The 27,983-nt window shown below is 37.7% G+C and overlaps 1 protein-coding gene across 2 annotated transcripts; it reads left to right on the forward strand.

Moving 5' to 3' along the window:
* On the forward strand, nucleotides 1-27,695 carry LOC102221464 (ligand of Numb protein X 2-like). Of its 2 annotated transcripts, none has more exons than XM_023328840.1 (10): nucleotides 1-255; nucleotides 6,942-7,483; nucleotides 9,680-9,873; nucleotides 13,751-13,950; nucleotides 17,286-17,711; nucleotides 18,927-19,073; nucleotides 20,935-21,109; nucleotides 23,501-23,744; nucleotides 25,233-25,391; nucleotides 26,632-27,695. In XM_023328840.1, exons 2-10 carry the CDS (start codon nucleotides 7,065-7,067, stop codon nucleotides 26,765-26,767), a joined length of 2,100 nt encoding a protein of 699 aa, XP_023184608.1. In that variant the 5' UTR covers nucleotides 1-255; nucleotides 6,942-7,064; the 3' UTR covers nucleotides 26,768-27,695. The 2 variants fall into 2 exon arrangements, with proteins under 2 accessions (XP_023184608.1, XP_023184609.1); XM_023328841.1 differs by lacking the exon at nucleotides 1-255 and adding an exon at nucleotides 4,574-4,813.
* Nucleotides 27,696-27,983: the final 288 nt, after the last annotated feature.

The following is a 27,983-nucleotide window of genomic DNA, read 5'->3' on the forward strand; positions in this document are numbered from 1 at the left end:
TTTACTCGAAACTGGGAAAGTTGCCCAGCCGTCGCCTGCAGGTTGAGCTCCGCCTGGGACGGGCGGGCTGTCGGGTCGCTCAGCGGCAGATAAAAATGAGTCTGGACAAAAATCTTCAAGATTATTGAGCTCAGGAAACATTGACCTCGTTTTTACTTTATCTTTTTTTTAATTCTTCCACTTCACCGGGAGCTGTTTTGTGGCAGCTAGCGAGCGACACGTTAGCTACTTCCGGAAAACAACCTTCACACACAGGTAAGGCGAGTTTCGGCGTCAAACCGACATAAACTGTTTTTTTTATCGCTTTAAGCGGACATATGTGGACTACTTTCTGACTGGAAACCGGGATGTGGGTGAAATTATCGTGTCTTTGTGCTGTAAACCGCGTCCTTTCGGTGATAGAGAAGTGAGTTTCTGAGCTTAAGGTGTGTAGCAGTTAGCGCAAGCCGAGCTGAAGGTGAAGCCGTTGCTGTAGCTGCCCAGTTAGACCAGTAAGGTCCCATTTTTATTGCCTCTGTCACTGGGATCTGTCAGAGTGGTGAGGAGATTAGGAGCACATGGTTGGCAGTGAGTTATTTATGGGATCGGTGACAATCCCGACAGGATGGAAAGTGTTTGTTATTGTTGCTGAGTTCAGTCAGAATAATAAGAAACATCAAGATTATGTGAATTATAGGTTCTTTTTTTTAACCGATTCCACTGACTCACAATGGTTTTCATTCATAATCTGAAGCTGGATTTCCAGTTACCTATCGAATAAAAGCGCTATTTCACGGCTTTCAGGTCAGGGGTGTTCAAACTGCGGCTCGGGGGCCATCTGTGGCCTTCGGATTAATTTTGTGTGGTCCACAACTGAAGTTTAAGAATGGCATAAATGTAGTTCTAAAACATATGGAGCAGATGAATGCTTTGTGTTAGGTTTACAAGCAATGGCTGAAGCGTTTGTGAGTTAATTTATATCTTTTAATTGTGCTATGTGTAGTCTTATTTGTTTTCATTGTAGTAACCTATCTAGCCATCTGTCCATCCTTCTGTCTGACTGTCTTAAATGTAAAATGCTAGGGACAACAGTAAATGTTTTTATTTCGTTAACCATGATTTTTAATAGGTAAGGCTGGAGAAATCCAGTAATGATTTATTTATTATTTCTGTTTTACATCCACTTATTAATTTTGGCTAAATACAACAAGGGTTTCCTATGGAAAGTTGGCGCTTTGGAATAGCACAACTTTATCAACTTGTGATGACCCCTTCAACCTTTAGGAGTTTGATTACTGATCTTAATTTAAATGTATACTCTGAATAAATAACACATATAAGTGTTGTTTATTGGGCGCCTTTTTGTAGAAAATTGCCTTACAGTGAGATAATGCTTCCCTTGTTTTTCCACTTTGGTTTTTAATAGAGAAAAATGGACAGAGTGCTTTTGTATTTGTGAAGTGTTTTTAGTTTTATAAGTAAATGAAACATAAAGAAAGAGACTTTAGGATTGTCCTAGTCATTGGTTTTACTTGTTCCCTGCATATGCAAAACAAACAGCTGATTGAATGCAAAGCAGAAGAATTTGCCTATTGTTCCTGCAGCCTGGTGGAAAAAATGAAATTGCATTATGATCATAATGGGACTTGTACATGTACTTTAAGTTGAGGTATTATGTGAACAGATGTCAAACATTGTAAAGTCAAATAAACAAGTGGGAGATTTTCACTGTGGGAAAATGTTTAGAGAAACAAGTTTCACCAACACACCTCAGAGTAATCAGTCAAACTTCAGGCATGTATGGTACGGCTTAAAATCGCTCTTTGAAACCCTTTACTGAGGAGAAATATGGCGTTTTTGTTCATTACATCATTTAAATTACATTTTAGAAGATTCAAGCGTCTGAAATGTCTGAAGTTTCCTATTGTGATATTCTCAGACGCTGATGATTCACAGGTACCAACAGCTGTGTTTGTATTAATTAAATTTCTTGTTGCTGCTGGGAATACCAGACGTTGGCGCAACGTACAGTGACATGTAGATCTGGAAAAACTGCAGTCGAACTCTGCCTCACCTGCGTTCGCAGAGGGTGGGGCTGCAGCACATGTGATTGACTCGCGTCGGCCATCGGAGCGGGGATTCGACCCGCTTTGAAGAAACGCTGCCGCCGGTAATCCTGAAAGCAGCTGGGGGACGCTGAAGGGCTGCAGACGTTTCCCCTGGAAGCTAATGCTCTCACATGATTACAAGGCTGTTCTGATGGATGAAGTGTTGCCTTTGTTGAGCTTTGAGAATAACGTGCGACAATCGGCTGCAAGCAGGAAGCATGAATCTGTTGGGCTGAATCTGTCACAATACGCAATAAATCAATTTGAATTAATAAATTCAAACAAGCTCACTAATTTACATTTACTTCATTTATTGTTTTTCTCTTTTCTCTCTATCAAAAACTGGAGGACAAAAATCTAGTGCTTTGGACTTAACTAACCCTTATTTTGAAGGACAGATTTGTTTACAGAGACTTAATAATTCACTTCATTTGTTGTTTGTTTTAAAAAAAAATTATTTTGGATATTTAAAATGCAGTTCCAGTTAAATGTTCATTAAATTTTATTTTTGACACTGCATTCTAACATTACCATACCGTTACTATATCACTTGAAAATTATCTCAAAACAACAATATTTTCGTTTATCGCGATAATTTCTGAGACGATTTATTGTCTATTACCGATTCAGGACAGACGGTGAATCTATCAGTTGTTTACGTAGCGACTCCGTTTTGGACCTTTAATTTGCAGATTGACTCTCCTGACACTCCGAGTGTCCATGTGTGACACGGCTGGTAATTCTATGTTATTATGGTGAAACTGCAGCTGATAATTGCCTATGACGGCTGCAAATTGAACTGATAAAGGACTAAATGATGGCTTTACTGTTTCCAGTTAAAGATAAAGAAATAAGTAAACTCTAGAAGTTTGGTGTTTTAATCAACATAGAAGAAATGTCTCTGTCTAGGAATGTACTTTGGCATTTTCTTTCCCTTTTAAGTCAATTTGTTTTCTAATTGAAGGTGAAAAACTGTAGTATGCTTAAGTTTTACAATATCTGTAAATTTCCTATTAAACTTGAAATAAGTTGAAATTAAGATACAGGAAGTTCTAAAACATAAACAGCAAATAAATAATCCGTGAATGAATAAGCTTATTAATGTTCACAAAACAGTGTGAATTATCCGATTTGGTGTTTTTATTAAATTCATATTTTGCAGAAATGTCTTGAGTCTCAGGACGTACAATCCTAATAGATTTCAAAACTCTTTGCAACAAAATATTGTCTTAAATGTGCTGGATTTTGAGCTATAGCTAAAAAAAAATATCTATGTATTCAAAGAAATGAAACATTTATTTCCCAGTGAAAGTGAGATCCAAAGAGTAGGTTGATCAGAAGACCTCACTGTGTTTTTAACTTGAATATTTAAAGTTGGAGGTAAAATGTTCTCTAAATTTTAGATGTGAATCTAAACTGAACCTCTCAAAACACTTTGGTGAAGTTGCCCCCCTCATCTCTTTCAAATGAAAGAAAATTGGTGCCAAAAATGTGCAGCAACAACTTTTGATTGTGCCGCTATCATACAGGTTGGACCTTTGGGCTCTGGAAACATTTTTATTAATATCTTTAAAACGATAGCAGCACAAACGTAGTGCGAACGTGTGGCACCGGTTTGATTTAAACTTTCATTAATATCTTCAAAATAAATTCAGCAGAGTTGATGGACAGGATTTTGTTTGTTTGACCTTTCATGACATCTGGAAACATATTTATTGATATCTTTAAAACATCAGTGGCACTAACGAACATTTTTGGTAGCGCAGATGACTGTGAGGGGGTGGCAACGTCACAAAACCACTAATCCTGCTGTGTGGTACAATTCTTTGGTCCTTAAGGTCCTTGACTGCATTTTTTAGATATTTGTCTGCTTCATTACACCAGATTAAAACTGTTTGGTGATTAATGGGCTGCTAGTGAAACTGGAGGTTTTTCAAGCATCACTTTCAGGTATTTTGGAGCAGGTGGGTCAGCAGGTGGCCAGGATTGAGAAACTCTACCTTAAAACTTAAGTATATTTTGTCTTTTTTGCTGTTTTCAACCAGCTTCTAAGCAGAAGGAAAATATTTCTTTTTTTTTTTTTGCATGTCATTTTTATTTCTTGCACAAGGTGAAATTGGTTTAATAGAGTCTAGTTTTGTGAGTTTTGATACCATGTGACCCGATACAGGCGTAAATGTTCCCTGAGGCTAGGAAAGACAAAGAAAGGGAGTGGACTTGTGTGTGCATATGGGAAAAGGAACCAAAAACTTGCACACACAAATTTCTTTTGGCTTTTGTGTTTTCTATCAATCATTTATCCGACAGTCCTTTTACCTGTGGCGGTACGACGTCAGCGCTCTGAGCTCACCCTGATACATGAACACACCTGAATAATGGCACAGACGACAGAGGCTGAACATTTTTCCCTTTCCTATCATGCTTCTGATTTACCCCAGCCCACCCCTCCCTTCGTACCCTTTGCATTCCTCGGACCGGTGCAGTCGGAGAGCGTGCACATCCAGAGCGCTGCTGCACACACACAGCCATATTCTGATGGTCTGGGAGGCTGAGCTCTGGTTTCATTCAGGCTTCGGGCGACAGCTAGAGTCTCGAGTTTGCGTGCAGTGGCAGAAGATATCATCTCCTGCGAGTCGCTCCAGTAACACAGAAAAGAGCGAACCCTCTTTTTTTTTGGTTTGGAGTCTGAAATCTGGACTAGGATCACAAAGATATGAAGTATGAAGGTAGTGGCAACAATTTTTTTAACCCTTTTCACACATTAAGCCTGAAAGCAACACTTTCCTCCTCTTTATTCCTTTCAATCTTTTCTTGTTAAGGTGGATGATTGTAGTAGCATGACGCTTTCTAATTGTAGCTAGCATTTTATAAATGAGCTCTTCATATTAAATGGATGCTCTTCAACTCTTTTCTTTTAGAAAATTCACTTTAATTATTGCTTCTCTTGTTTTTTTCCACATCTAGACATAAGTGTTAAAAACGGTGTGTTTTCTGATTCAAAAAATTTTTGGTCTTAAAATCACAAAAATGTTCCGTCATACCATTCCTGTGGGTTAATGTTTGGTCTTTTGAATCTCCTCAAGCAAAGTTTTTTCACATACAATGTAGCACAAAGTAAGGCATTGCTGCCCCTCCCCCTCGTGTTGCTGTGTCCTCCTGGTCAGCTGGATCCTGAAAGGTAAATTCAAGTTGTTTAGGAAATGTTTGTCATGGTTTGGAATCTAAAGGAACAGCGCAGATCAATTTTATTAACATCATTTAAAACAAGCTACAAAAAAGGATCATTGCCAAAAATAGCCAGAGTAAGCACTGTTGCTATAAGTATTTAAAATTTGGCTAAATTGTGATTTCACTTCAATAACAGCATTGGAAATTTTCTTCATGCCAATCTTACAACATCCAAGAAGGCAGTTGCTTTAAAACTTGGATTCAGGATTTAGAGCAAAGACAAAATGTTAATGGATTTTGGCGTTTATTAGCAATTAGCACAGTTAGCACTGCTAGCATTGCTGAAAAGGGAGTCTCTTTGGTTCACACAGTAGTCAATTTGACTGCCCATATCTGACTGAACAGCCCAGTTTCAGCCTGATAGTTTTTAAAGTATTTGCAGTCTCAACGTTCACATTTTATCAGACTTTTATGTCGTTGAAGTGAAACTTGCATCATCATTCTGCACCAGAAGAAGCCAAATGCAGTAAATCCAGCTGTAAACAATCCCATCACTTCTGGTCCAACTTTGCATCCAAACAGATTTCTCTTCAGAACTTACAGTCAATGTAGAAGAATGTTGCTATTAGTTGTGCTTTCTTTTTATTAGCTTCCTTCGTGTTTTGATTATCTGTCAGCAAGATAAACTTTAAAACTGACCAATGGTACTTCTGAATTGAGCATAAAGACCTGCTGTGTGTGTAGCTGGAGAATAAATTTCCTTCAGTCTGAAATATTCAAAACGCTGACAGCATTCCTAAAAGAAACCAAGGTTGAAAGTTCAAGTTTGCCTTACTGTGTTTAGCCTTCCTGATACAAGTCTGTCCTCAGGCCTGAATGGACTACAGAGATTATTTAATCTCAGTTTCCTCTGACTTTATTTTCAATTTGTCAATATTGAGTCTTCACTCAGCAACAACATTCACACTGAAGAGTGATTTTGTCAGTGCAGTATAGTTGCGCTTGGCTAAACAAATGGAAATATCAGATTTTTCTGTTCCTGATGAGGGCAATTATGCTGAAAATCGTCTGGTTTCAGTGAGCAGCTTTTGTTTTGTTTTTAATTGGTGCATCTTTATTGATTAGTAAGTGTTTTTAATAAATATAACTGCAAAAGGGAAAGTTAGCAGAAAGAAAATATGTTTTCTATTTTAGGTTTAAAAAATAGGACATTGTAGAAATAACATGATACTGTGAGATTTTTACTTAATGTTTTAATTTCTTCAAAGTTTCTTCCAGTTTTTCAGGAATTAAAAAGGAGATTAGGAGTTGCATAAAATCACGGTGACCGCTGGTGTTGGTGCTGAATGGATCATTAGTGAAGGCGGATTGCATTTCTGGCCCATATAATTTAAAAGTTTTACAATAGTGAGGTACCATGTGGTTCTCCCATAAGCGCAGGTTTGACTTCAGTCCATTTCTTTCTGCCTCATTTCACAGAGTTTAGCGATTTCCGTGAGAAGCAGCGTGACTTTTAGCTGACTGCTAGTGAAATTCCCTCTGTCCCTCAGGAAACTTGCAGAGAGGAAGCAGCTGCAGCTCGCTGCCATATTGCTGCTGCTTTCTGGATTTGTGATTTCCTGTGCAGGTGGCCAGTGCGAGTTGAAGTGCCGCCATGGACCTCACTCCGTTTTGCTCTCTCCACAGAAAGTCAGGATGAAGACCAGGAGATAACACTGTGACTGTGGATCTATTCAGCTTCAAAAATGAAGATGTAAACATCTGAAACCGATCAGCGTGAGCCGATAGTGGACTGAACTTCCTGAAACGATGGCAGCAACAGAAACCAAAACCGCCGCCGTCTCCGTTGCCAGCAGCGGTTCTGCGGGTCTCTCCTGGGCTCGTGTTTGTAAAGAATGCGGCCAACAGCACGAGACTCAGGACACTCACTTGTACGAGTATCAGAACGAGGTGGACGATGAGTTGGTTTGTCACATTTGCCTGCAGCCGCTCCTCAGACCCATGGACACTCCGTGTGGACACACTTACTGCTTCCACTGTATCAGCAACTTCCTGAAGGAGCAGGACTTTTGCCCCGTGGATCGGCAGCGTCTGCAGCTGCACCAGTGCCGACCCTCCAGCCTGCTGGTGAGGAACCTGCTGGACAAACTGGTGGTGACCTGTCCCCACTACGCAGAGTGCCAGCAGGAGATGCAGCGCTGCGAGCTGCAGCCTCACCTGCACAACAGGTAGGATTCTGGCTGAGATCCACATGATTCATCACAACATTTTTAGGAGGGGTGCACCGATTTATCGTCCGGGTTCCTTAATCTTGGGAGATTGGTGATCGGCTGGTACTTAAATATGAAGCAGATTTTATCAACCTCAGCAAAGCAATAAAAATCAGCCGCTCTCTTCTTCTGCTCTGCTGTGACAGGTTTGACGGATGAACCGGCCCACCGGGTCATGTTTGCACGTTTTCAGTTAACAAGAGTCATCCCACTGTTGCCAAATCAGCGACTTTCTTGCTATATTTAGCGACATTTCTGACCAAAAAAACTGATATTGGTGAAATTCGGAACCAGCAGGTCAGGCTTTTTAAAGATCGTAACCTGCAGTCGGTGCACCTCTAATATTTAGTCAATTTCAAGAAATATTTAAGATGATATTGTAGTTCGGGAAACCTTTCTGTTTGTTATACGCTACTTAGAAATAGTGTTTAAAATTTTCCAGATTAAGATTAAACAGAATTGTATAAAAAGAAAATAAACTAAAAACAAAAGAAGGACAGTTGTAAAGTATATTTACAGGCTCAAAGGAATGGGTAGAAGAATGAACTTATTTTTACACCCACTCCTCTTACAGTAATTACTAATTGATTACAATTCATGTTATCTTGGTTTCAGCATTCCACCTTAGTATTTTCTGAATATGTATCTATAACTAGTGCATTCATATTTGTATGCGATTATGAGCAAGTATCATTTTACCATGTTAAGATTCTTCCTAAATCAACACAGTGCTGTAAAAATTTACATTAAATGGTGACAACAACATCAATAGTGGCAATAATAACAGTGATTATTACCACTTATAGCTTAAATTTCATGCTTAAGCTTCACCCCATGTGCTGATATACATAATATTTTTCTTGCGGTTGTGAATTTTACATTTTTGGATTCACTTTTTTCCATTTTATTTAATAAGCTACAAATTACAGCTGCACATTGTATCAAATTGCAGTCAGAAACCTGATATCACAGAAGGCAGCCTGGCTGCAATTTGTTGTAGATCATCCATTTACTCTCTGTATTTATGCCAACGAATTAATTGGCAAGCCGGGTGGTCTTTCTTGCTGCTAAATGTTCTACACTTGATGAATAGCTCTAGTAGCTGAGATGCTAATGTCGCTAAAGGAAAATGTGGTTTAATCTATGTTGTTATTATTCTCATGATTAATGGAGCAAACAGATTAAAAAATGGCACAATTTTGCAGATTTTTCATTTAATCTCTTAAACCTTTTTATAAAGTATTAGAAACGCATAAAACATGCAAATAAATAAATAATTCACTTGCTTTTTAAAATAAAATAATCCATTTTGCTCTTTTTAAATAAGAAAATAATCATTTTATTACAGCGTTCTTTTAGTGAAAGCTCAATTTGTAGCAAAGGATTCGTCTAAAAAATAAAATATTTCAAACATGTGAAAAGCTGCGGCCTTTCTGCTTGACTTAACATCAGTACAGTGTAGGACTGATCTATTGATGATTTTGTATTTACTGATTAATAATTGGATTGCAAAAGATGCTTAATAGGATTTTTATTTTACTAGTTGTACCAAGACATTTTTCCACTTGACATTTTGCATAAGTGGAAAATGTTTCACTGCCATTTTATTTCACTTATAACCAAAGCAAAACAAGCTCCTATGTTTTGTTGAAAAGTTACTTGTAAGTTAGTTTTGTCTCATTTCAAGTGTAATGAGACATTTGCCCTAAAAACTAGGCTGAAAATACTTGGTAATTTTTTGTTTGCAGTGCAGTTGCTACAGATAAAGCTCAAACGCTCTACTTTTTAATCAGAGTTCCATACAAGGTGCAGGTCGGTCTGTTTTGCACAGTGTGGTGCTTATGGCCCTTGTCACACATTACTCAGTTACTTATGAGAGGCAGGCTGCCCTCCTGCTGCCTTTGTGCAAATAACAGGGATACAAAGTTCAGGAGTGAGGGACGAGCAGCAGATCTCTGAGTAAATTAAGCAAAACCACGTTGGAAACCTCTGCTCTTCTTAGCACCCCTTGTTGTCCAAACCTGTGTAAGCATCCATTTCTACAGCTCCATGTATTATGACCCAATTAGCGCTGTCTCCTTCTGTTTATTTATAGCCTCATATTCCTGTTTCTAAGAATAAAACCTCTTATGTGGTGTCTTTGTGTTTTCCCAGATGTCCTGTTTTTAAGAGGCTACGGGAGGAAGCGGAGAAGAGGAAGCGGCCCTCCTGGAACGAAATAAAAGGACGCAAGGGTGACGGCGAGCCGTCTGGAGACGCGAAACATTCAACAACTCTGTCCCGAAACCACACGCGAGATCAGTCGGAGCCGGGCTTAATTAATCCTGCCTACGAGGAAATCGACGATGGTAGGGAGTCATTTTATCACCTGCTCCTGTTTTCGGTCACAACATGTTTAATATGACCACATCCTCCTCTGACTGTTTACATAAGCTGCGTCTTTGCAACACTGGCAGCTAATTGTGCTTTTAGAGGCTTCTTGGAAAGAAGTAAATTATCTTATAATGTTATTCACTCATTAAAACACACCTGGAGTGTTGCCGTCTTCCTTTCACACATCTTAGAAATCCTTTAATCTCCATGGCAACGCCTGGTTGGCCCTAGCTCCGCCTTCAAGCTGCAGCTCCGCCCCATTCAGCTCCTTCAAACTAGCCAGCAGCAATTAATAAAGACCTGGTGGAACTGCCTATCAACTAAGACCATTATAGGAGCTACTTTGATATAAGTTCATTTATTTTTCGGTCATTTTTTAACTTTTGCATACACAAGTCAAATAATAAAGAAAAAAACGCAGGGCCAGACTAGTACAGAAATAGATAAACAATATTTAAATTGCTGTCAATGGCAAAAAAACAAAAGTGGACCCCCAAAAATGAAAAAAAGTGTGGCTTATTATACGTCACTTTGTTACACAGAAGGCATAATCAAAGCAACAACATATTTAATGTTGAATGTTTTCATATCTAAGTCAGTAGGCAAACTCTTAAAAGAAAACAATCAAGCCCTGTTGAATTTGTTTAGCAAATTATTTTTATACATATTATTCTTATTTTAAAAGGGGAAGACACAGTTTTAACTCCTCACAATAATTATGTTGTGCCTGAATCCCTCTAACTGAAGTACAATTGTTTTTATTCTCAGTAAAACAATTATTAAAAACGTTGTTTTAATAGAGGAGCCATGTTTTTATGAAGGCGGAGTTTCAGAAAGAGCAGGAGTTTCTTAAAGAGACAGAGGCATGTATATAGTTACTTGATTGTGCTGTAAAATGGCCCAATGTGGCTGAAAACACATAAAACTTCTCCTTTAAAAGTGGATTAACTGCTGCAGTAGCTGAGGTGGACGGAGCCGCTACGGTTTTCAGTTTTAAATGATTCTCCTGATCACAGGTGAATCATCAGCCTAGCTGCAGGAACATGTACCAGCTCACAGATGCTTTAACCACACAGTTTCATCATCGGAAAAACCCTTAAAGCAACGGCAGACCTACATCACAGATCAACATCTGCCAACACACCTGAGCTGATTAATGTGCCTCAAATTTCTGTTCGCTCTCAGCCTTGAAGAGCCAAGAAAAAAAAATAAAAGAGCAACACAAAGACGGCAAATCACCTCGCTGACAACAGCTTTAAATTTGCGTTTATTTAATTCACTGACCCAGTTTTCAACCCTGCGCTGAGCTTGAGAAAGCCTCTGGAGTTTACACACAAAGCGACCACACTCCATTAGGTCCGGCGTCAGACGGGACTTGTGGAAAAACGTTGAGGTGGAAAATGTCTCTGCCGACATCACTGGATAATTATTGCTTGGCTTCCAAAGGTTAACACAGTTCTTCCAGGTAAAGATCGCCAGCTTTGAATTTAGAAAAGAAATACAGTGGAGGCCAGATATTTAAACAAACTTGTTTTAAAATAAGCAAAAAAAAAAACAACTAATTCCACTCACTTTCAAATATAAATTTTTAAATATTACATTTTTTTTTCCTGTTTAGGTTTTAAGTTAGTTAGGATTATTCAAAATTATTTCTGTTTCCTAAATGCAAGCACATTTTAAAATAAAACTCTTCAATTTCTGAACTTTCTATATTTTTCTTTAATGTGGTGTTGAGTTTTAAAACTGCTAAAGTCACAAAATTTCTGCAATTTAAAATCATTTTAATAAAATGCCAAAGCAAATGTTGGAGTAACTGGTGTTTTCTCCAGCTATATGAAACAGAAAGTAAGTCAGCTCTGCCCCTGCCACACCTGTTTCTGTGCACTGCTGGTCAGGAGGCTGAAAGAAAGCTACAGCTCTGGAAAAAACTAAGAGCCCACTGCGCTGAACCCCATAGAAAACCTCCTGGTTATTCCACCAAATATTGGCTTCTGAACTCTTCCCAAGTTAAAACATTAGTATTGTTGTTTCTAAATGAAAATGAACTTGTTTTCTTTACATTGTTTGAGGTCTGGAAGCACTGCATCCTTTTTGTAAGGACTATTTCTCATTTTCTGCAAATAAATACTAAATTTTTGCTTGGGATTTCAGAGACATGTTGTCAGTAGTTCATAAAATAAAAGAACAATGTTCATTTTACTCAAACATTTACCTGTAAAATAAGAGAAACTGTAATAAGTTTTTCTTATGATTATAGAAAATGCTTTAGTTTGAGGTACGGCAAGCTGTTTTAAATATAATCTACGTCTTTGACTTAAACGTCTTTAAATAAAGTGACTTCCTGTTAGTTTTAATCAAATTGGAATCTCATACTGAACCATATTTCAAATTTTTATGCTTTTTGTTTTCTAAACATTTCAGCCATAAACATGCAGCTTTGCGTTATGAGGTCAGGTGATTGTTTAAGAAGGAAAAGTTAATTTTTAACCGCATTATGCAACCATTTTGGGTTGAAGTCAAACGAAGGCAAATTGGGCTTTTAATGAATTTAGTGCTAGAACCAAAGGTCGGCACACTCCTGTTAAACATTACATAACCGTCAGCTGCTACCTCACCTGCTGTCCTAGTACCATAAATTACTTTGAGGTGTTGGCTGTCTCCCTTAACGTAAAATTAAAAGTTAACCTTTGATCGCCGAGGTTCATTTATTTTCCCACGTAAAACTCAGTCCGACTTCCATTGGAAAATACCAAGAATTTCTTAATAATTGAACCCAAAATATTATTTCCTCTGCCGTTTTCAACCTTAATTATTAGTTTTTCTTTGAAACATCAGCAGGTGACTCAAGTCCAAGTTTGAAATTAGATCTTGTCATCATGTCAGGCTGTAATTTACTATTTATATGAACGTTATCTCCTCATAATCATCTTTTTAAAATGCCTTTGGCACTTCGTTGTCTGAACTCCCCCTGCCTCCGTTGCCCAGGTGCTCCACAAACACGCTGGATACCAGCTGCACCAAAACACCCATCCTGATCCTATCTGACCAAAGAATGTTCCCAGACTTCTCCTGCTTCTGGAAGCAGGACATTTTATTTTGAAAGCCATCCATGCACTGTAAAAACACAAAATCCTACTAAGTATTTTTGGTTTAGCTTCTAGTGCAAATATCTTGGAACACTTAAAATAAGGCAAAACAAATTACAAGTAAATGTTGAGCGAGCCATAGGAGCGTGTTTTGTGTTAATAATTCCTTGACAAAAAATTACTAGTTTCATTGGTAGATTGTTTCACTTTTAAAAGAGAAAATTTTTTTGTTACAAGTGAAATAATCAGCCAGTGAATTAGTAGATTTTCATAAATATTAAGAAATTAACCTAAAATAAGCTCCTATTTGTTGCTGAACATTGACTTCTAATTAGTTTTGTCTTATTTCAAGTGTATTAAGATATTTGCAATAGAAAGTATACCAAAAATACTTGGTAGGATTTTGTGTTTTTTTGCAGTGTGTAAATACATTTCTGTTCCTAAATGTTAAATAAAACCTATAACTTTAAGAAGTGATTAGTACAAAGGATGTATACAGTTTTACAGTGGCCTTAATTTTATCTGAATGTAATAATAGTATTTAAATGGCTGGACTCAGTAAATATAATGTAAAAACATTAATTAAACAAGCAAACGTTAACATTGAAATGAGTTTCTAAGATATTGAGTCATCACCTTGGATAATAAAATCACAAATGCAGTGAAAAATGTTTAAAAACTGTTATTTGTATATTGGCCATTTGTTTATGATTTCTGCCTCAGAGATGATGAACCCAGCTTTGTTTCTTCCTCTGCGGTTCTGCAGACAACACGCCGCTGCGGTCCAGTCTGGTGGCCGAGGCCAACGTGGTGGAGCTGTTCAGAGACGAACCCGAGGAGGAGCTGGGCCTGCGCATCGTGGGAGGAAAAGACACTCCCCTGGGAAACATCGTGATCCAGGAGATTATCCGGGACTCGGTAGCTTCGCGCGACGGCAGACTGGCTCCAGGGGACCACATCCTGGAGGTGGGCCAAGCACTTTGCATGATGTTGTGTCTTTTTATAGTTCATTTAGACGGGTCAGGCTCCAGTACTCTGGGACCGGAGTCCTGAACCTTCAGATGGGTTCTTGGTCCAACACCTTTGGTTTATTCTGGATGATTAAAGTATTTTGAAATTATTGATTAAACTTAAATGCAGACGTGGATAGAGTACCGAAAAACTGTACTCAAGTAAGAGTAGTGATACTTCAATAGATTTTTAATCAAGTAAAAGTAAAAAGTAGTCATCTAAGAAATGACTAAAGTAAAACAAGTATTTGGTAAAGAGCCTACTCTAAATATTAATCATTTAATATTTAAAAATTACATAATCAGACAGACCAAAGAATAAAACATTATGTGGACATTTTGGTATTTTAAAGAGCAAAATGATTCCTACAAATAACATGATTACAACATAACAAAAGTAAGCAAAAGAAACATTTTTCTAAATCGGTTTCTTTCAATATAAAACTTATAAAGCTTTAATAAAACTGCGGGTCTGTGTCTGGTGAATTTTTGGTTAAAACAGGTTTGTTTTTTCATTCAGTGGGTAGAAAATCCAGAAATTTTACTCAAGTAAGAGTAGAAATACTTCATAATAAAATTATTCAAGTAAAAGTAAAAAGTACAGAGCAGTAGAAATACTGCTAAAAGTAAAATTTTTCCAAAAGGTTGCTCAAGTAAATGTAACTAGTTTCCACCCAACTTTGATTAAATCTCAATTCTTATTGTTTTGGTGACTTTTGGCCATTTTTGTCAGCTGCACTAATAGCAAACTTTTTATTAGCTAAAAGATTATATTGTAGAAAATATGAAGTTATTATTGTAACTTATTGAAAAAAACATCTCCAGATAAAATGCATTAAATTAGTTCTTTATTTATTTTGAACGGGTCAAATGTCAGGGAAAACAATAACAAAAAATATTCATCATAGCTAAACAAAACTTGTATATCCAGTTTGAAAAGGACAAAGTTTGTTAAATCCTGACCCAAATTCTCTCATCCAAATATGTTCCACATTATACATATTTACACATCTAGTGAAAATGATGAAATAAAAGGAAATCTAAAACAACTGTAAATGTTTTAAGGGCTCAAACTGAACATTTCATTATGTTTAAGCCATTTATATAAGGAATTATTATTCTGGACTTGATGGGAAGTTTATCTTTTGCAGGAAGCAACATTAAGTAGATTGTCATCTCGTTTGGTTTGCTGAAAAACCTTATGTGGTTTTTCAACGTTTCAATTGAAATGTATCCAGTGGGGCGGAGGAAGATCATGAGCGTTTCCTTTACATCCACGGTTTTAGTTTGGCTTCAGGCAAAGCATGAGAACGAAGGTGGAGCCAAAACACAGCTGGAGCAAACCTGACAGAGACAAACATGACAAATCACTTACTGTTCACTTACTAGGCCTGTCACAATAACCAATAAATTAATACATTTTATGATAAATTGAAACTCAAGCTCAGTAATTTCAGTTTGCATCATTTATTGTTTTTTTCTCTCGTTATATCAAAAACTGGATGATTAAAGTCTGCAGTCTCAACTAGCCCTTTTTTAAATGACAAGTTTGTTTAAAGAGACTTCATAATTCACTTTATGTTGTTTTTGTTTATTTATTTTGGATATTTAAAACGCAGCTCCAGTTAGACTTTCAGAAGTATTTAAAGTTTATTGGTCTTTGAGAATGTGTTCTTACATTATCAAGCCATTACTATTATAACACCTGAAAATGGCCTTACAAAAACCCCAATATTATCATTTATCGCAATAATGTCTTTATCGTCCAGCGAAACTTGTTTTTGTGACAGGCCTAGCTCTTACTTCAGAAAAAAATCTGATCTGAATTTCTCTGAGTATGAAAGTTTACAAAATTTTTCTAAAATCTTAAGTTTTCAAGGCTGTCTAAACTCCTTTTATCCGTTTACAGGCCGGTCATGGTCCATTCACTCCTTACAATAGAACCATCATGGGAAGAATAAACTTCTGATTTATTTAACACCAACTTAAATAAATAAAGAAAATACATGAAAATGCTCCTGCAGTTCAGTGGATAACTTGCAGAAAACATGCACTAAAAGTGAAAGTAAGAACCCAGATAGTTTCCAGAGAAAAGCGTAAACTGAAGAGATCCCGGGTTGTGATCTCTCTGCAGCAGAAGGAAGGACGGTGTTGCTACATGTTCGGAAACGCTGTAATCCGTTGAGCTTTCTTTGCTTACATGATCCGTGTATTTAGCAGGGAAGAGACTGATCTAACATGACTGCATTTAAGGAGAAAAGGGGGGTTAATAGATGATCTCCAAGATAAAAGATTCCTTACTTTGGGTAGTGATTAATTCCTAAATAAATATTCCACTGTGTCTGATTGCTGTGTGGGAAACGCTGCATAGCGTGACACCGCTCATCCCAGCCTGGTTTTCAATGAACAACTTCACACTGTACTCTCAGGATAATGCAAACACTGTTTTCTTTTTAAGTGATGCAATGGGGGACAGTAGATATTCAAGATTAACGAGTTTTATCGCCGTGGTAACGGGGCGTGTTTACACCAGACACAAACGCATCATGTCAGAGAGAGCAGCCTCACCTGCCTGGTGCAAACTGCTGGTTTGATTTCCAAAGAAAAGTAATGCGTTGTTTATTTTTGTCTACTGGACATGTTTGTTTTTATAACAAGACACATAAAGTTTTAGTTTTATTTGTTTTTGTTGTTGTTGGTCTAGATTTATATAAAGGAAAATAATTTGAAGTTTTAACAGAAATGTTAATTATTCCTGATTTCTGCCGTTATTTACATACAGTTGAGGTGAAGTTTGTGTGTATATCGCATTTCAGCAACAACACAGTTCAGTTATTTACATGACACAGTAAATATGAAACCATCAACAAACTCTACATTTTATCAGAATCATCAATAACAATTCAATTGCAACTTTGTGATTCATAAAAAATATATTTCCAATTAACTCAAACTTAAATATTTAAAATATATTAAATGTTATAATATTTTAAATATCCAAAATAAATAAACAAAACGGAAACAACAAAGAAAATGAATTATGAAGCCTTTGTAAAAGTTCAGACTGAAAACTTTTGCTATTCAGTTTTTGGTAAAAATTGTTCAAATGGAAATTATTGAGTTTGTTTTACTTCATTGTGATTAATTGATTTATTGCTTGTTGTGACGGGCCTACCTTTACCTGTAGATGTCTTATATTTAAGTTTTCAGTGGGAATAAAGTTTTAAGCTCTTTATTCAGTGGGATCACAGTTTTGGGTCGTGTCGTTTCATCCTGGTGTCCTGTTTCCAGGTGAATGACGTCAACTTGGCTTCGGTTCCCCACACTCGGGCCATTACGGTTCTGCAGCGCTCCCCGCTCCTCCGGCTCACCGTCATGCAGGAGAAAGGCTTCAAAATAAGAGACCAGCGCTCGGATCAACACCCGTCCACCGCCGCCTCCCAACCCCCTCCTCATGGTTCCCACGGCAACAGTCCACCCGACCTGAACAACCCCGGGAAGGTCCTCCACGTCATGCTAACGAAGACGCACCGCACCGAGCCGCTCGGCATCAAACTCATCCGGAAGTCCGACGAGAGCGGCGTTTTCATCCTGGACCTTCTGCCCGGCGGTTTGGCAGCCAAAGATGGAAAACTGAGGAACAACGATAAAGTTCTAGCCATAAACGGACACGACCTGATGCACGGCACGCCGGAGAGCGCCGCCATGATCATACAGGTTGGAAATCAGCTGCTCTTTTTCTGACTCGACTGCATGTTTGGACCTGCAGCCTCTGTGTCGTGACTGGAGGTTTTATGGGTTTGGACTGTTATTAACTGAGCTTCTCAGGAACCGCAGACGGAAACCAGCTGAAGTCTGATGCAGCTTTTATTTACGTTTATTTGAAAATTGTCCTTAAACCAATAAGCTAAACCTTCCTTCCTTTCCTCCTCCATTTCTTCCTTCCTTTTTTCCTTCTTTCTTCCTTCCTTTCTTCTTTCCTCCTCTTTGCTTTTTGCTGCAAAGAGCTTCTTCCTTCCTTCCTTCCCTCTCTTAGCCCTGTCCTTGTGTCCTTCCTTCCTTCTTTACATTTTTCCCTCCTTGCTTCCATCCTTCATACTCTTTCTCTTTCCTTCCTTTTTTGCATCCTTCCTCCCTTTGCTATATCCCTCCATTCCTGCCTTTTTTCATTCCTTACTTTTCTTCCTGCCTTCATTCATTTGCATCTTTTCTTCCGTCCATCCTTCTTTTCTTCCTTTTTTGGCATCCTTCCTTTTTTCTTTTTTAAATAATTCCTTTCTACCTTTTAGAATCCTTCCTTCCTTTGTTTACATTCTTCTTTCCTTTTGCATCTTTCTTTCCTTTCCTCATTCTTTTGTCCTACCCTCCTTTTTATTGTTATGTCTTGTCTTTCTTCCTTGCATCCTTCCATCCAGTCTGAATTTTACTTACCATAAATTCAAGAAGTTGAATTATTATTATTTTAAAAAAATAATGTAAAGTTCTGAGAACTCTAAAGTTCAGTCAGAATTAATAGGACATTTTACCGCAAAAACATGTTGGCATCATATAAATATGTATAGTGGCCACACACTCTTGGTGCTTTCACTTTCATTTTAGATGAATATGACAATAAAATTAGTAACATTAAAATGGAGATGAACCTGAGTTATAATGATAGATGCACAGGTTTCAAGAAAATCAATTACAGAGACCAGAATTATAAGTCAAAGCTAAAAAAAACAACACCAGGCAACAAAACTGCAAAGGAAACATTATTAGAAAAAAACAAATGCTACATTTTGGTGTCTGATATTGCCACTTCTACATACAGAGATTTCTGATCAATACTAGGAATATTTATAACAATATGTTTATCAGCCGCTTACTGATGTGTCAGACTATTAGTTTGCATGAAAACAAATGTTTTTATTTTGTTCTCGGTGTTTTCAGAACAGTGAAAAGTGTGTGAACTTTGCTGTTCTGCGGCCGGCGGAGAACCCAGAGGAAGCAGGAAGCAGCAGAGAGGGACAACACAGCAGAGGAGTGAGAAGGGCCCCGGAGCCGCAGTACTTCAGGCGGCAGACCACCTACCTGAAGGTTGGACAAAACAACATTTATGGTTTTTAGTTTCTACTCCTTCTGTTTGGCTGTGAAAACACAGCAGGTTCTGGTGTCACAAATGACAAGACAAGAGCATTTTTATCAAAAAACATGTTTATCTGCAAGTTGGGTAGTAAGTACTTACATTTTACTTGAGTGGTTTCTCTATATATATTGAGCATTTAAGTTGTAAACAGGAAAAACAGTACTGTGGATAATTGTGAAGAAAAAACAGCAGGAAGAAGGAAGATGAACTCAGACAAGTGTGATGGGATTCCTTTGCTTCGGCTGATAAAACGGTCAGAAACGTATTTGGTTTGCAGCGAAACGTTCGCTGAGGTTCACATACTGAGGAAACCAGCAGACGGCAAATCTGAACACCTTCACATTATCTTTCAGCTAGAAAATAAAAGTGATGTGGCAAAATATTCATCATTACTCAAGTAAATGTAACTTATTACTACCAGGCTCTCTGGATTTTCTGCCCACAGAATGAAAATCAGACATTTTAACCAAAATTCACCAGATACACACCTGCAGTTTTTGTTTAAGTTTCATACGTTTGTTTTTTTTTATTGAAAGAAACTGGTTTGGAAACTTTTTTTTGCTTTTATGAAATATTGTCGTCTTCATCCTTAAAAGTTTTTATATTTTGGTCCGCCTGATTTGTGAAATTTTTAAATATTAAATGATTAATTTGATCAGTTATTCTGTACTTGAGTAGACATTTTACCAAATACTTTCTTACTATCCTTTGAGTAATTATTTAGACTTTTTACTTTGACTTGAGTAAAATTATGTTGAAGTAGTGCTACTCTTATTTGAGTATAATTTTTGGGTACTCTACCTATCTCTGGGTTTAAGATTAATCAATAATTTCAAAAATGCCTCCAACTGGATCCCAAGAATCAAACTACAAGCGTTGGACCAAGAACTCATCAGAACGTTTTATATTGAAAGAAACTGATTTGGAAACATTTTCTTTTGCCTGATTTTGTTGTATATATATATATTTTTTTATTTATTTGAATTATTGTAGTTTTGGTCGTTGAAATACCAAAATTTCCACTTAACTTAATATCTTGGCACATCTGATTGTGTAATTTCTAAAACTAAATGATTAATTGATCACTGAGTACTTTTACCAAACACTTTTTTACTCTTGAGTAATTTATTGGCTTCCTTTGACTTTTACTTGAGTATAAATATGTTGAATTAGTGCTGCTCTAACTTGAGTGCAGTTTTTGGGGACTCTGCCTCCTCTGTTGGACGGTAAAGGGAAAAGCGATCCCCCTCCAGTCAGGGGTGAGAAGTTTTCACCTGCGTTGGAGATGAAAGCTCTGGGCCTCCCTCTGTCCTGATCAAAAGAGTCCGGGTGCTGCTCTCTGCCGCCGAGGGGCCGCTGTCGTCTTCTTCTCCTTGTTGTTGTTTTTTGGTTGTTTCTCTGGGAGGTGAGAGGATCAAAGCTGGTAACAGTTAGCTTTCGCCTGCGGAGTCGAATCTTTTCGTCTTGCTTGGGGGGGATGGGTTCCCTGCTGTGGGAAGGAAGAACCCCCGCCTCCCCCAAGCTTCCCTTCTGACAGTTTACAGACTCAGTGGAGCAGCGAGAAGGCTGCTTGAAGTTGTCATTTTCCACACATCTTTTCCACTACGAGCGCCGAGTGTTGATCCTCACACTTGTACCCTTTTACCTCTCAGCTCTGTCTCAAATGTTTCACATTTGTTTCTACAAGTGGTCCTCTAAACGGGATTTGCTGCGTCAAAAGATCCTGCTGAATTATTGTAATTTCTGAATTACAATAATTGGCTCGAAATCCTGAATATTTTTGTGTTTTCTTGGTTTGTAATTGTTTTATAGGATCCACCGGGCGGTTTTACCTGTCAGGAGAAGACGGTGAGCCTGAAGAAGGAACCTCGAACGTCTCTGGGCATCACCATAGCCGGGGGGAGGGACTGCCGCAGCAGGCTGCCTGTTTACATCACGAGTGTTCAGCCAGTTGGCTGTCTGCACAGAGATGGCACCATCAAAAGAGGTACAAGACCGAAACCTGGCCCGGGATTCTTATGGTTTCACTTAATGACACTTAAAAAAATAGCCAGAAAACTTGCTTTGAGGTACTGAGTGGGCACTTTTAGATACTCAGACGGTAACAAGCTGATATAAAATTGCTGTTAAAGGGGATCTATTAATCAAAAATTACTTTTTACATGTTTTATGTACTTCCATGTGAGTCTCAACTACTTCTAAAAAGAGCTCAATAGCGTAAAAAAAAGTGCACACAGCCTTTTTTCTGTCTGGAAAATGAGCTGATTGTAAATTCTCCGATAGTTGAGTCACATTCAAGGGGCACTGCGCCGTTACCTAGCAACACCAGCGGAATTCCGCCCGTCACCTAGCAACCCCAGAGGAGCTCCAGCACGTTTGGTCTACTAGTTTTACCGCTTCTGGAAAAGACAGGTTTTTGGGGGTTTTTTGTTGACTTGCCATCCAGAAACCACTTGCTACATTCTTGCTGGTTGTGCAGGAGGCTCCACTTCTGCTTTTCAAAGATGTACGGTTGTATAATTGCACATCTGCTTGCAGCCGTCTTCAAGTGTGAGAATAAACATTGAGTTGGGGGTGGGGTGTCCAGCAGCAGCTTATTTGGATCACAAGAGGCTCAAAATATACAGAAAATCTCATCCTCTAAGAATAATTTTATGTGAAAAATGTAATTAATATGTTTTGTGTAGACCATAAACCTATCCTAACCTGCTCAGGGTTAGGCACCAAAGTGCAAGGAGACGCAGTTGGTATGTTTGGAGTAATATTCAGACTTTTATCTTTATTTTCTGTGAGTATTTTCCACAGTTGTGTTTATGAGACCAAATAAGTTCCACTCCATTTGTAATTATTGTTTGCATATTACACAGTATCATCTGAATCATGACTCATTCCCTCATAATGTCACCTCACGACATTTCTCTCTGACTGGAGCCCTGCTGCTTTGTTTTAACTCTGAGGTCATCATTTCTGACTTTACCAGAGGATAAACAACCAGAAACTTAAAGAGCTTTGATTCTAACTACATCAGACATGATACATTTTCCCAGAAGTTACTGTGATAAACAACAGTATTGTTGTTTGGAAACCATTTTCAAGTAATCTAATAATGCAAGGATACCCTCGAAAAGATCAGTAACGTTTCATTTCTAATCAACAGCTAAATCTGGAACTGGGAGACATTTTAAACATCTAAAATAATTAAACTATGGAGGGTTTGGAGTGACAAAAGTAAATGCATAAATATAAAAACTTCCTCTGATTTCTGTCAGAAGTCTTTGTAGTTTCCTCTGATTCTTGGCTTTAACGGCATCTGCCTCTCACTCTGGTTTTCCTTCTGATGAGTGAAGTGTTAGCAATGTTTCGCTAGCAGTTTTCCTTTCCAGTTGTTTGGCCATCAAAACACCAGTTTAGAGACTGGATGCTGGCTCTGGACTGGTCCTTGAACTGCTTTTGTGTAAAATTGACAATAGGTTGTATAGGAAAAGGGCTATTCCGTCTTTTCATCCTGCCTCCATTCAGAGGAGACACAATGTGTGGCTCCAGGGCCGTAAACGGAGAGGATGTGAGCGAAGAGGCGCTGATTCATCAAATCAATCAACTCAAACTTTGGGAAAATGAAAATTAACATTTATTTTGACCTAATAAACCTTAACTTCACCAGGTAATGGTTTGTATTAGGGCTGAAACTGTTGATTATTGTAGTAATTGATTATTAAGATGATTAATTGCATAAGAAAAATTAAACATTTTGCAGATTTTTTATTTAATCCCCTTTTTATACAATATTAAAAACGCATTAAAAGATGCAAATAAACAAATCAATTGCATTTTTAATAAGAAAATAAACTTTTTATTGCCAAAAATGTATTAAAACTATTCCACTTGATTGGGTTAATTATATTTACAAAGGTTTTATATCTTAAATTTATATGCATTTTGTACAGTTTTGGCTTAATTACTGCTCTGAATGTTTTTCCAGGTAATGGCCTTTGAGTCTGTATACTCCAGTTAACGATTAATCAATTATTGTACATTTAGCAGTGAGTACATGAGATTGATTGACAGCGCTAAGCCCCTCCTCCTGGCTCCGGTTGCTACTGCAACAGTAGCTCAGGAAGGAGGGAGAAGAGATTGGTAATTTCACAGATAATCTGTCTCATAAATTGTCACAAGATAGTGGCAGTTTTAACAAATATGTAGAAAAAAAATATTTTTTATTAAACTTACACACTGCTGCTTTAATGATTCCTGAAGATATTTGTGGGCGGATTACACAGTTGGATTATTCAGACGAACAATCACTTCTTGTAATTAAGAGAAAATGTGTTGCGTTTTGTATTTATGAGCTTCCTGCTCATTAAATGTTAAACTTCCTCAGGGGACGTTCTGCTGAGCATCAACGGCGTCGATCTGACGCAGCTGACCTACAACGAGGCCGTGTCCGTTCTGAAGGCCCAGACGGCTCAGGCCCAGGTGGTGCTGCGCGTCATCCAGACGCTCTCCGACAGCGCCGAGGAGGACGCGGAGACCGGCAGCAGAGACGACTTTGACAACATGGACGACCAGCGAGACGAGATCCGGACCTGGACGCCGCTGTGGACCCACTGGCTGGGGTTACCGAGGTAAATCCCAACCACTAGACCCTGGAACTCTACAAAAACACAAAATATTAACAAGTTCTTTTGGTCCAGTTTCTAGGACAAATGTATTACTAGACTGAAATTAGAGAAAACTAACTTAGAAGTAACTTTCAGCAAGATAGAGGAGCTTAATAATTTCCTTAATATTGATAAAGAATTCTAGTTCCACTGTCAGATTATTTCCCTTGTAACCTGGTAAAAAGAATGTCGATTCGCTAATACTAAAGATAAAGCTAAAGCTAGTTAGCGCTTGAGGTTATTGCTAACTAGCTGCCAATAAGCATCCATCATGGATAACTTACAATTTTATCGGCAGTTAGCTGAACCTGTACATTTCTGTAATGATACAAGTCTTAAATTTCATTCATAGTGGTCTTAAAAAGTCTTAAATTTGAGTTGGTGAAACCTGCAGAAATCCAGAGTCACAGTGGAGGAGCTACAGAGTTGCAGTGTTGATCACAATGGATGCTCTCCTGTTTGTTCAATATTTTTATATACATACATACATACAATGCCTGGCCAAAAAAAAAGTCGCCACCTGGATTTAACTAAGCAAATAGGTACAAGCCTCTTATTGGATAAGTACTGCATAGGCGATTATCTTTCAGCTGGCAACAAGTTATTTAACCCCAGCTGATGCAATGAGTAACTTCTCATTTCTTAAACAACCATGGCAAAAGACACATCCTGTGGTCGTGGAAAAGACGTTAGTCTGTTTAAGAAGGGTCAAATCATTGGCATGCATCAAGCAGAGAAAACATCTAAGGAGATTGCAGAAACTACTAGAATTGGGTTAAGAACTGTCCAACGCATCATTAAAAACTGGAAGGATGGTGGGGAACCATCGTCTTCCAGGAAGAAATGTGATCGGAAAAAAATCCTCAATGATCGTGATCGGCGATTACTTAAACGTTTGGTCAAATCAAATCGAAGAAAAACAACAGCAGAACTCAGGAGTATGTTTAATTGTAAACGCAAAAGCATTTCCACACGCACAATGCAAAGGGAACTCAAGGGGTTGGGATTGAACAGCTGTGTAGCCGTAAGAAAACCTCTCATATTCCAAGATGACAATGCCAGGATTCATGGGGCTCACATTGTGAAAGAGTGGTTCAGGGAGCATGAGACATCTTTTTCACACATGGATTGGCCACCACAGAGTCCAGACCTTAACCCCATTGAGAATCTTTGGGATGTGCTGGAGAAGGCTTTGCGCAGTGGTCAGACTCTCCCATCATCAATACAAGATCTTGGTGAAAGATTAATGCAACACTGGATGGAAATAAATCTTGTGACACTGCAGAAGCTTATTGAAACAATGCCACAGCAAATGCCGGCTGTAATCAAAGCTAAAGGCGGTCCAGCAAAATATTAGAGAGTGTGACCATTTTTTGGTGACGACTTTTTTTTTGGCCAGGCAGTGTATATTTGTATGAAAGCGTGCGCTCTAACTCTGACTTTGTCCCTCAGTCACATGCACTGGTGCAGGGACATCGTCCTGCAGAAGACCAACAGCGAGAGCTGGGGCTTCAGCATCGTCGGGGGTTACGAGGAGAGCCATGGGCAGCAGCCATTTTTCATTAAAACTATCGTGCCTGGGACGCCTGCTCACTTCGACGGCCGTCTAAAGTAAGTAAAACTCACCACACTTTGAGCCGAGTCCCTCCAGATACAGGCGGACGACACAGACTTAAAGTTTCATCACGATATTTTGCAGCACTATTGTGGTAACAAGAACTATTTATTACATTATTTTTAGGCACGACTGTTTGTCACAGCAATTATGTCCCCACAAACACAAATAATGCTCCAGAAAAACATTCCCATTTATAACATGTAAAGTGTAACTTGTATCACTAAGCTGCACATATTAACTGTATTTTCAAATGTACTGACGTTTTCATTCAAAATACTAAAACTATCCATCGTGATATTAGGGAGAGTTTAGATTCTTGTTATCATGATGCCCTGCAAAAACAAAAATCTTTCCTGTTTTTTTGGTCTAGTTTCCTGTGCAAATACCTTAGTACAAAACTAACTTACAAATATCTTTTCAGCAAGATATAACTCATTTTAAGTAAATAAATCCTTAACACTGATGAAAAAGTTCTAGTTTTATTGGCAGATTATTTCACTATTAACAGTATAAATGACTTGTTATAAGATAATCTGCCACTTTCTACATTTATTTTAATGATTTATTCACTAAAAACAAGCTCACTTTTTTTTCTGACGAAAACTAACTTGTAAGTTAGTTTTCTTATTTCATGTGTACTAAGCAGAGTTGGGTAGTTACTAGTTACTCGAGTAACATTTGGGGAAAAAAATACTTCTAGGAGTATTTTTGCTGTGCTGCACTTTTTTCTTTTAATTGAGTAATTTTATAAATTGTATTATGCAGTGTTTCTACTCTTACTTTAGTAAAATTTCTGGATTTTCTACCCACTGAATGAAAATGAAACATGTTTTAACCAAAAAGTCACCAGACACAGACCTGCTGTTCTTGTTAAGGTTTTATAAGTTTTTTTATTGAAAGAAACTGATTTGAAAAAATTTTCTTTTGGGTGATTGTTATTTTTTGTTACTTGTGTGAGTTATTGTCATTTTTGTCCTAAAAATACCAAACTTTCCCTGTAACTTTATGTTTGATCTGTTTGGTGATGTAATTTTTAAATATTAGAAAGACTCTCAGCAATTAAGTAATTTCTTGGATGGCTGCTTTTTACTTTTACTTGAGTATAATTGTTGGGTTCTCTCCCCTCTTCTGGTACAGAGACTTTTGCACTAGAAACCAAAATTACTCTGTAAAATTGGATTTTGCCCATCCGTACCTCCAGACTCGGCGTTAACGGCGGCTGTTTCTCTTCAGGTGCGGCGATGAGATTGTGGCGGTGAACGGCGCTACGACGGTGGGGATGAACAATTCCTCGCTCATCCCGATGCTCAAGCTGCAGAAGAACAAAGTCACGCTGACTGTTGTGTCCTGGCCTGGAAGTTTAGTGTAATAAAAACAAACTTTGTCTCTTTTTGTGTTCATGTGAGCATTCACAAGTAGCCCTGTTCAGATGCATTCCTTTGATCTCTGATTATTTTTGTTAATTTTATGCAGAACGTTGTACATAATCCCAGCCCCGTCTGTTAAAGCTGTCCTGTAGAAACTGGTTGCAACACTAAGATGTACAAATCATAAAAATTTAGTCAAAACTAACTAGAAGGATTCAGTTTTGATGACTGATTCTAGCATCCGTTGCTAGTATAAACTTTAATGTAGGATCCTGACTGTGGACAGATGCCAAACGAATGAACAATTTGATTCAGTCCAAAATTAAAGCTCTTTCTGAACATGATGCAAAATATTTATTTTATAATCTGAATAAAATCAGAGCGTTTTAGAAGGTGTGTTGGGTATTTTGCTGTATAAATGTTCATTTTTATTAAAAGAAGAAGGTAAAGTTATGATGTAATAGTAAAATGTGACTCATGTACAGATGATTATACTAAATTTGGATTAGAAAACAAATTTATTCATCGTTTAGGCTCTTTTTTTTTATTTAGTCACATTCAGGAACAACAAATAAGCTTGCTGTTCTTTTCCTAATGAAAGTGTTGCTAATTTGATGTTTATTTTTTAATTTTCTTTTATTTGTCAACATCCAAGCCCTCATTTTTAGCACTGTATTTATTTCCATAAATAGTTAATCTTGACAGATTTAAAGGAAGTGGATGCCTTGGAGGTATTGAAGGACAAATAACTGCCTTAAACTGTCTCTGTACCAAAATGTGTTAATAAAAGTAGATTTAACGTGGCCTTGCCTGCATCCTGACGGAGGCGGCTGTCGAACAACAAAGTGGCTTTTTGAAATATAAACCAAGTAACATGTAAATAATCCCCACTCTGTTTAGTTTTGTTCAATAAAATCATATCAAATCATGTTTTCTTTGGTTTCATTTTGTAGAGTTTAACATGTTTAAGTCAAAGAAATGTTTCGAAGTAATAAAAAAATTTTTTAAAATGAGAACATATGCGTGTGTTTTTTTATCCCAGATGGGAAGTGTAATATGTACGGAAGCCCTTTTAGGTCAATTCTTGATTCAATTACAGCTTCGTCTTGTGGTTTACATCTCTACCAGTTTTGATGAACAGTTTTGTTGATCAATAGACTGAAATTTCTGATTTGAATTTCAAATTATTTGACTGTCGGTTCTTTTAAAATTTGGAGA

This window comes from Xiphophorus maculatus, chromosome 23, assembly GCF_002775205.1.
Source record: "Xiphophorus maculatus strain JP 163 A chromosome 23, X_maculatus-5.0-male, whole genome shotgun sequence".
In the NCBI taxonomy this organism is placed as follows: domain Eukaryota; kingdom Metazoa; phylum Chordata; class Actinopteri; order Cyprinodontiformes; family Poeciliidae; genus Xiphophorus; species Xiphophorus maculatus.

What these genes read in the sequence shown, in the direction of transcription:
- LOC102221464 (XM_023328840.1), top strand. Translation starts at nt 7,065, where the DNA reads ATGGCAGCAACAGAAACCAAAACCGCCGCCGTCTCCGTTGCCAGCAGC. An exon ending in CAGGGGACCACATCCTGGAG is followed by an intron (nt 13,951 to 17,285) that starts GTGGGCCAAGCA and finishes TCCTGTTTCCAG; the next exon opens with GTGAATGACGTCAACTTGGC. An exon ending in GGCAGACCACCTACCTGAAG is followed by an intron (nt 19,074 to 20,934) that starts GTTGGACAAAAC and finishes ATTGTTTTATAG; the next exon opens with GATCCACCGGGCGGTTTTAC.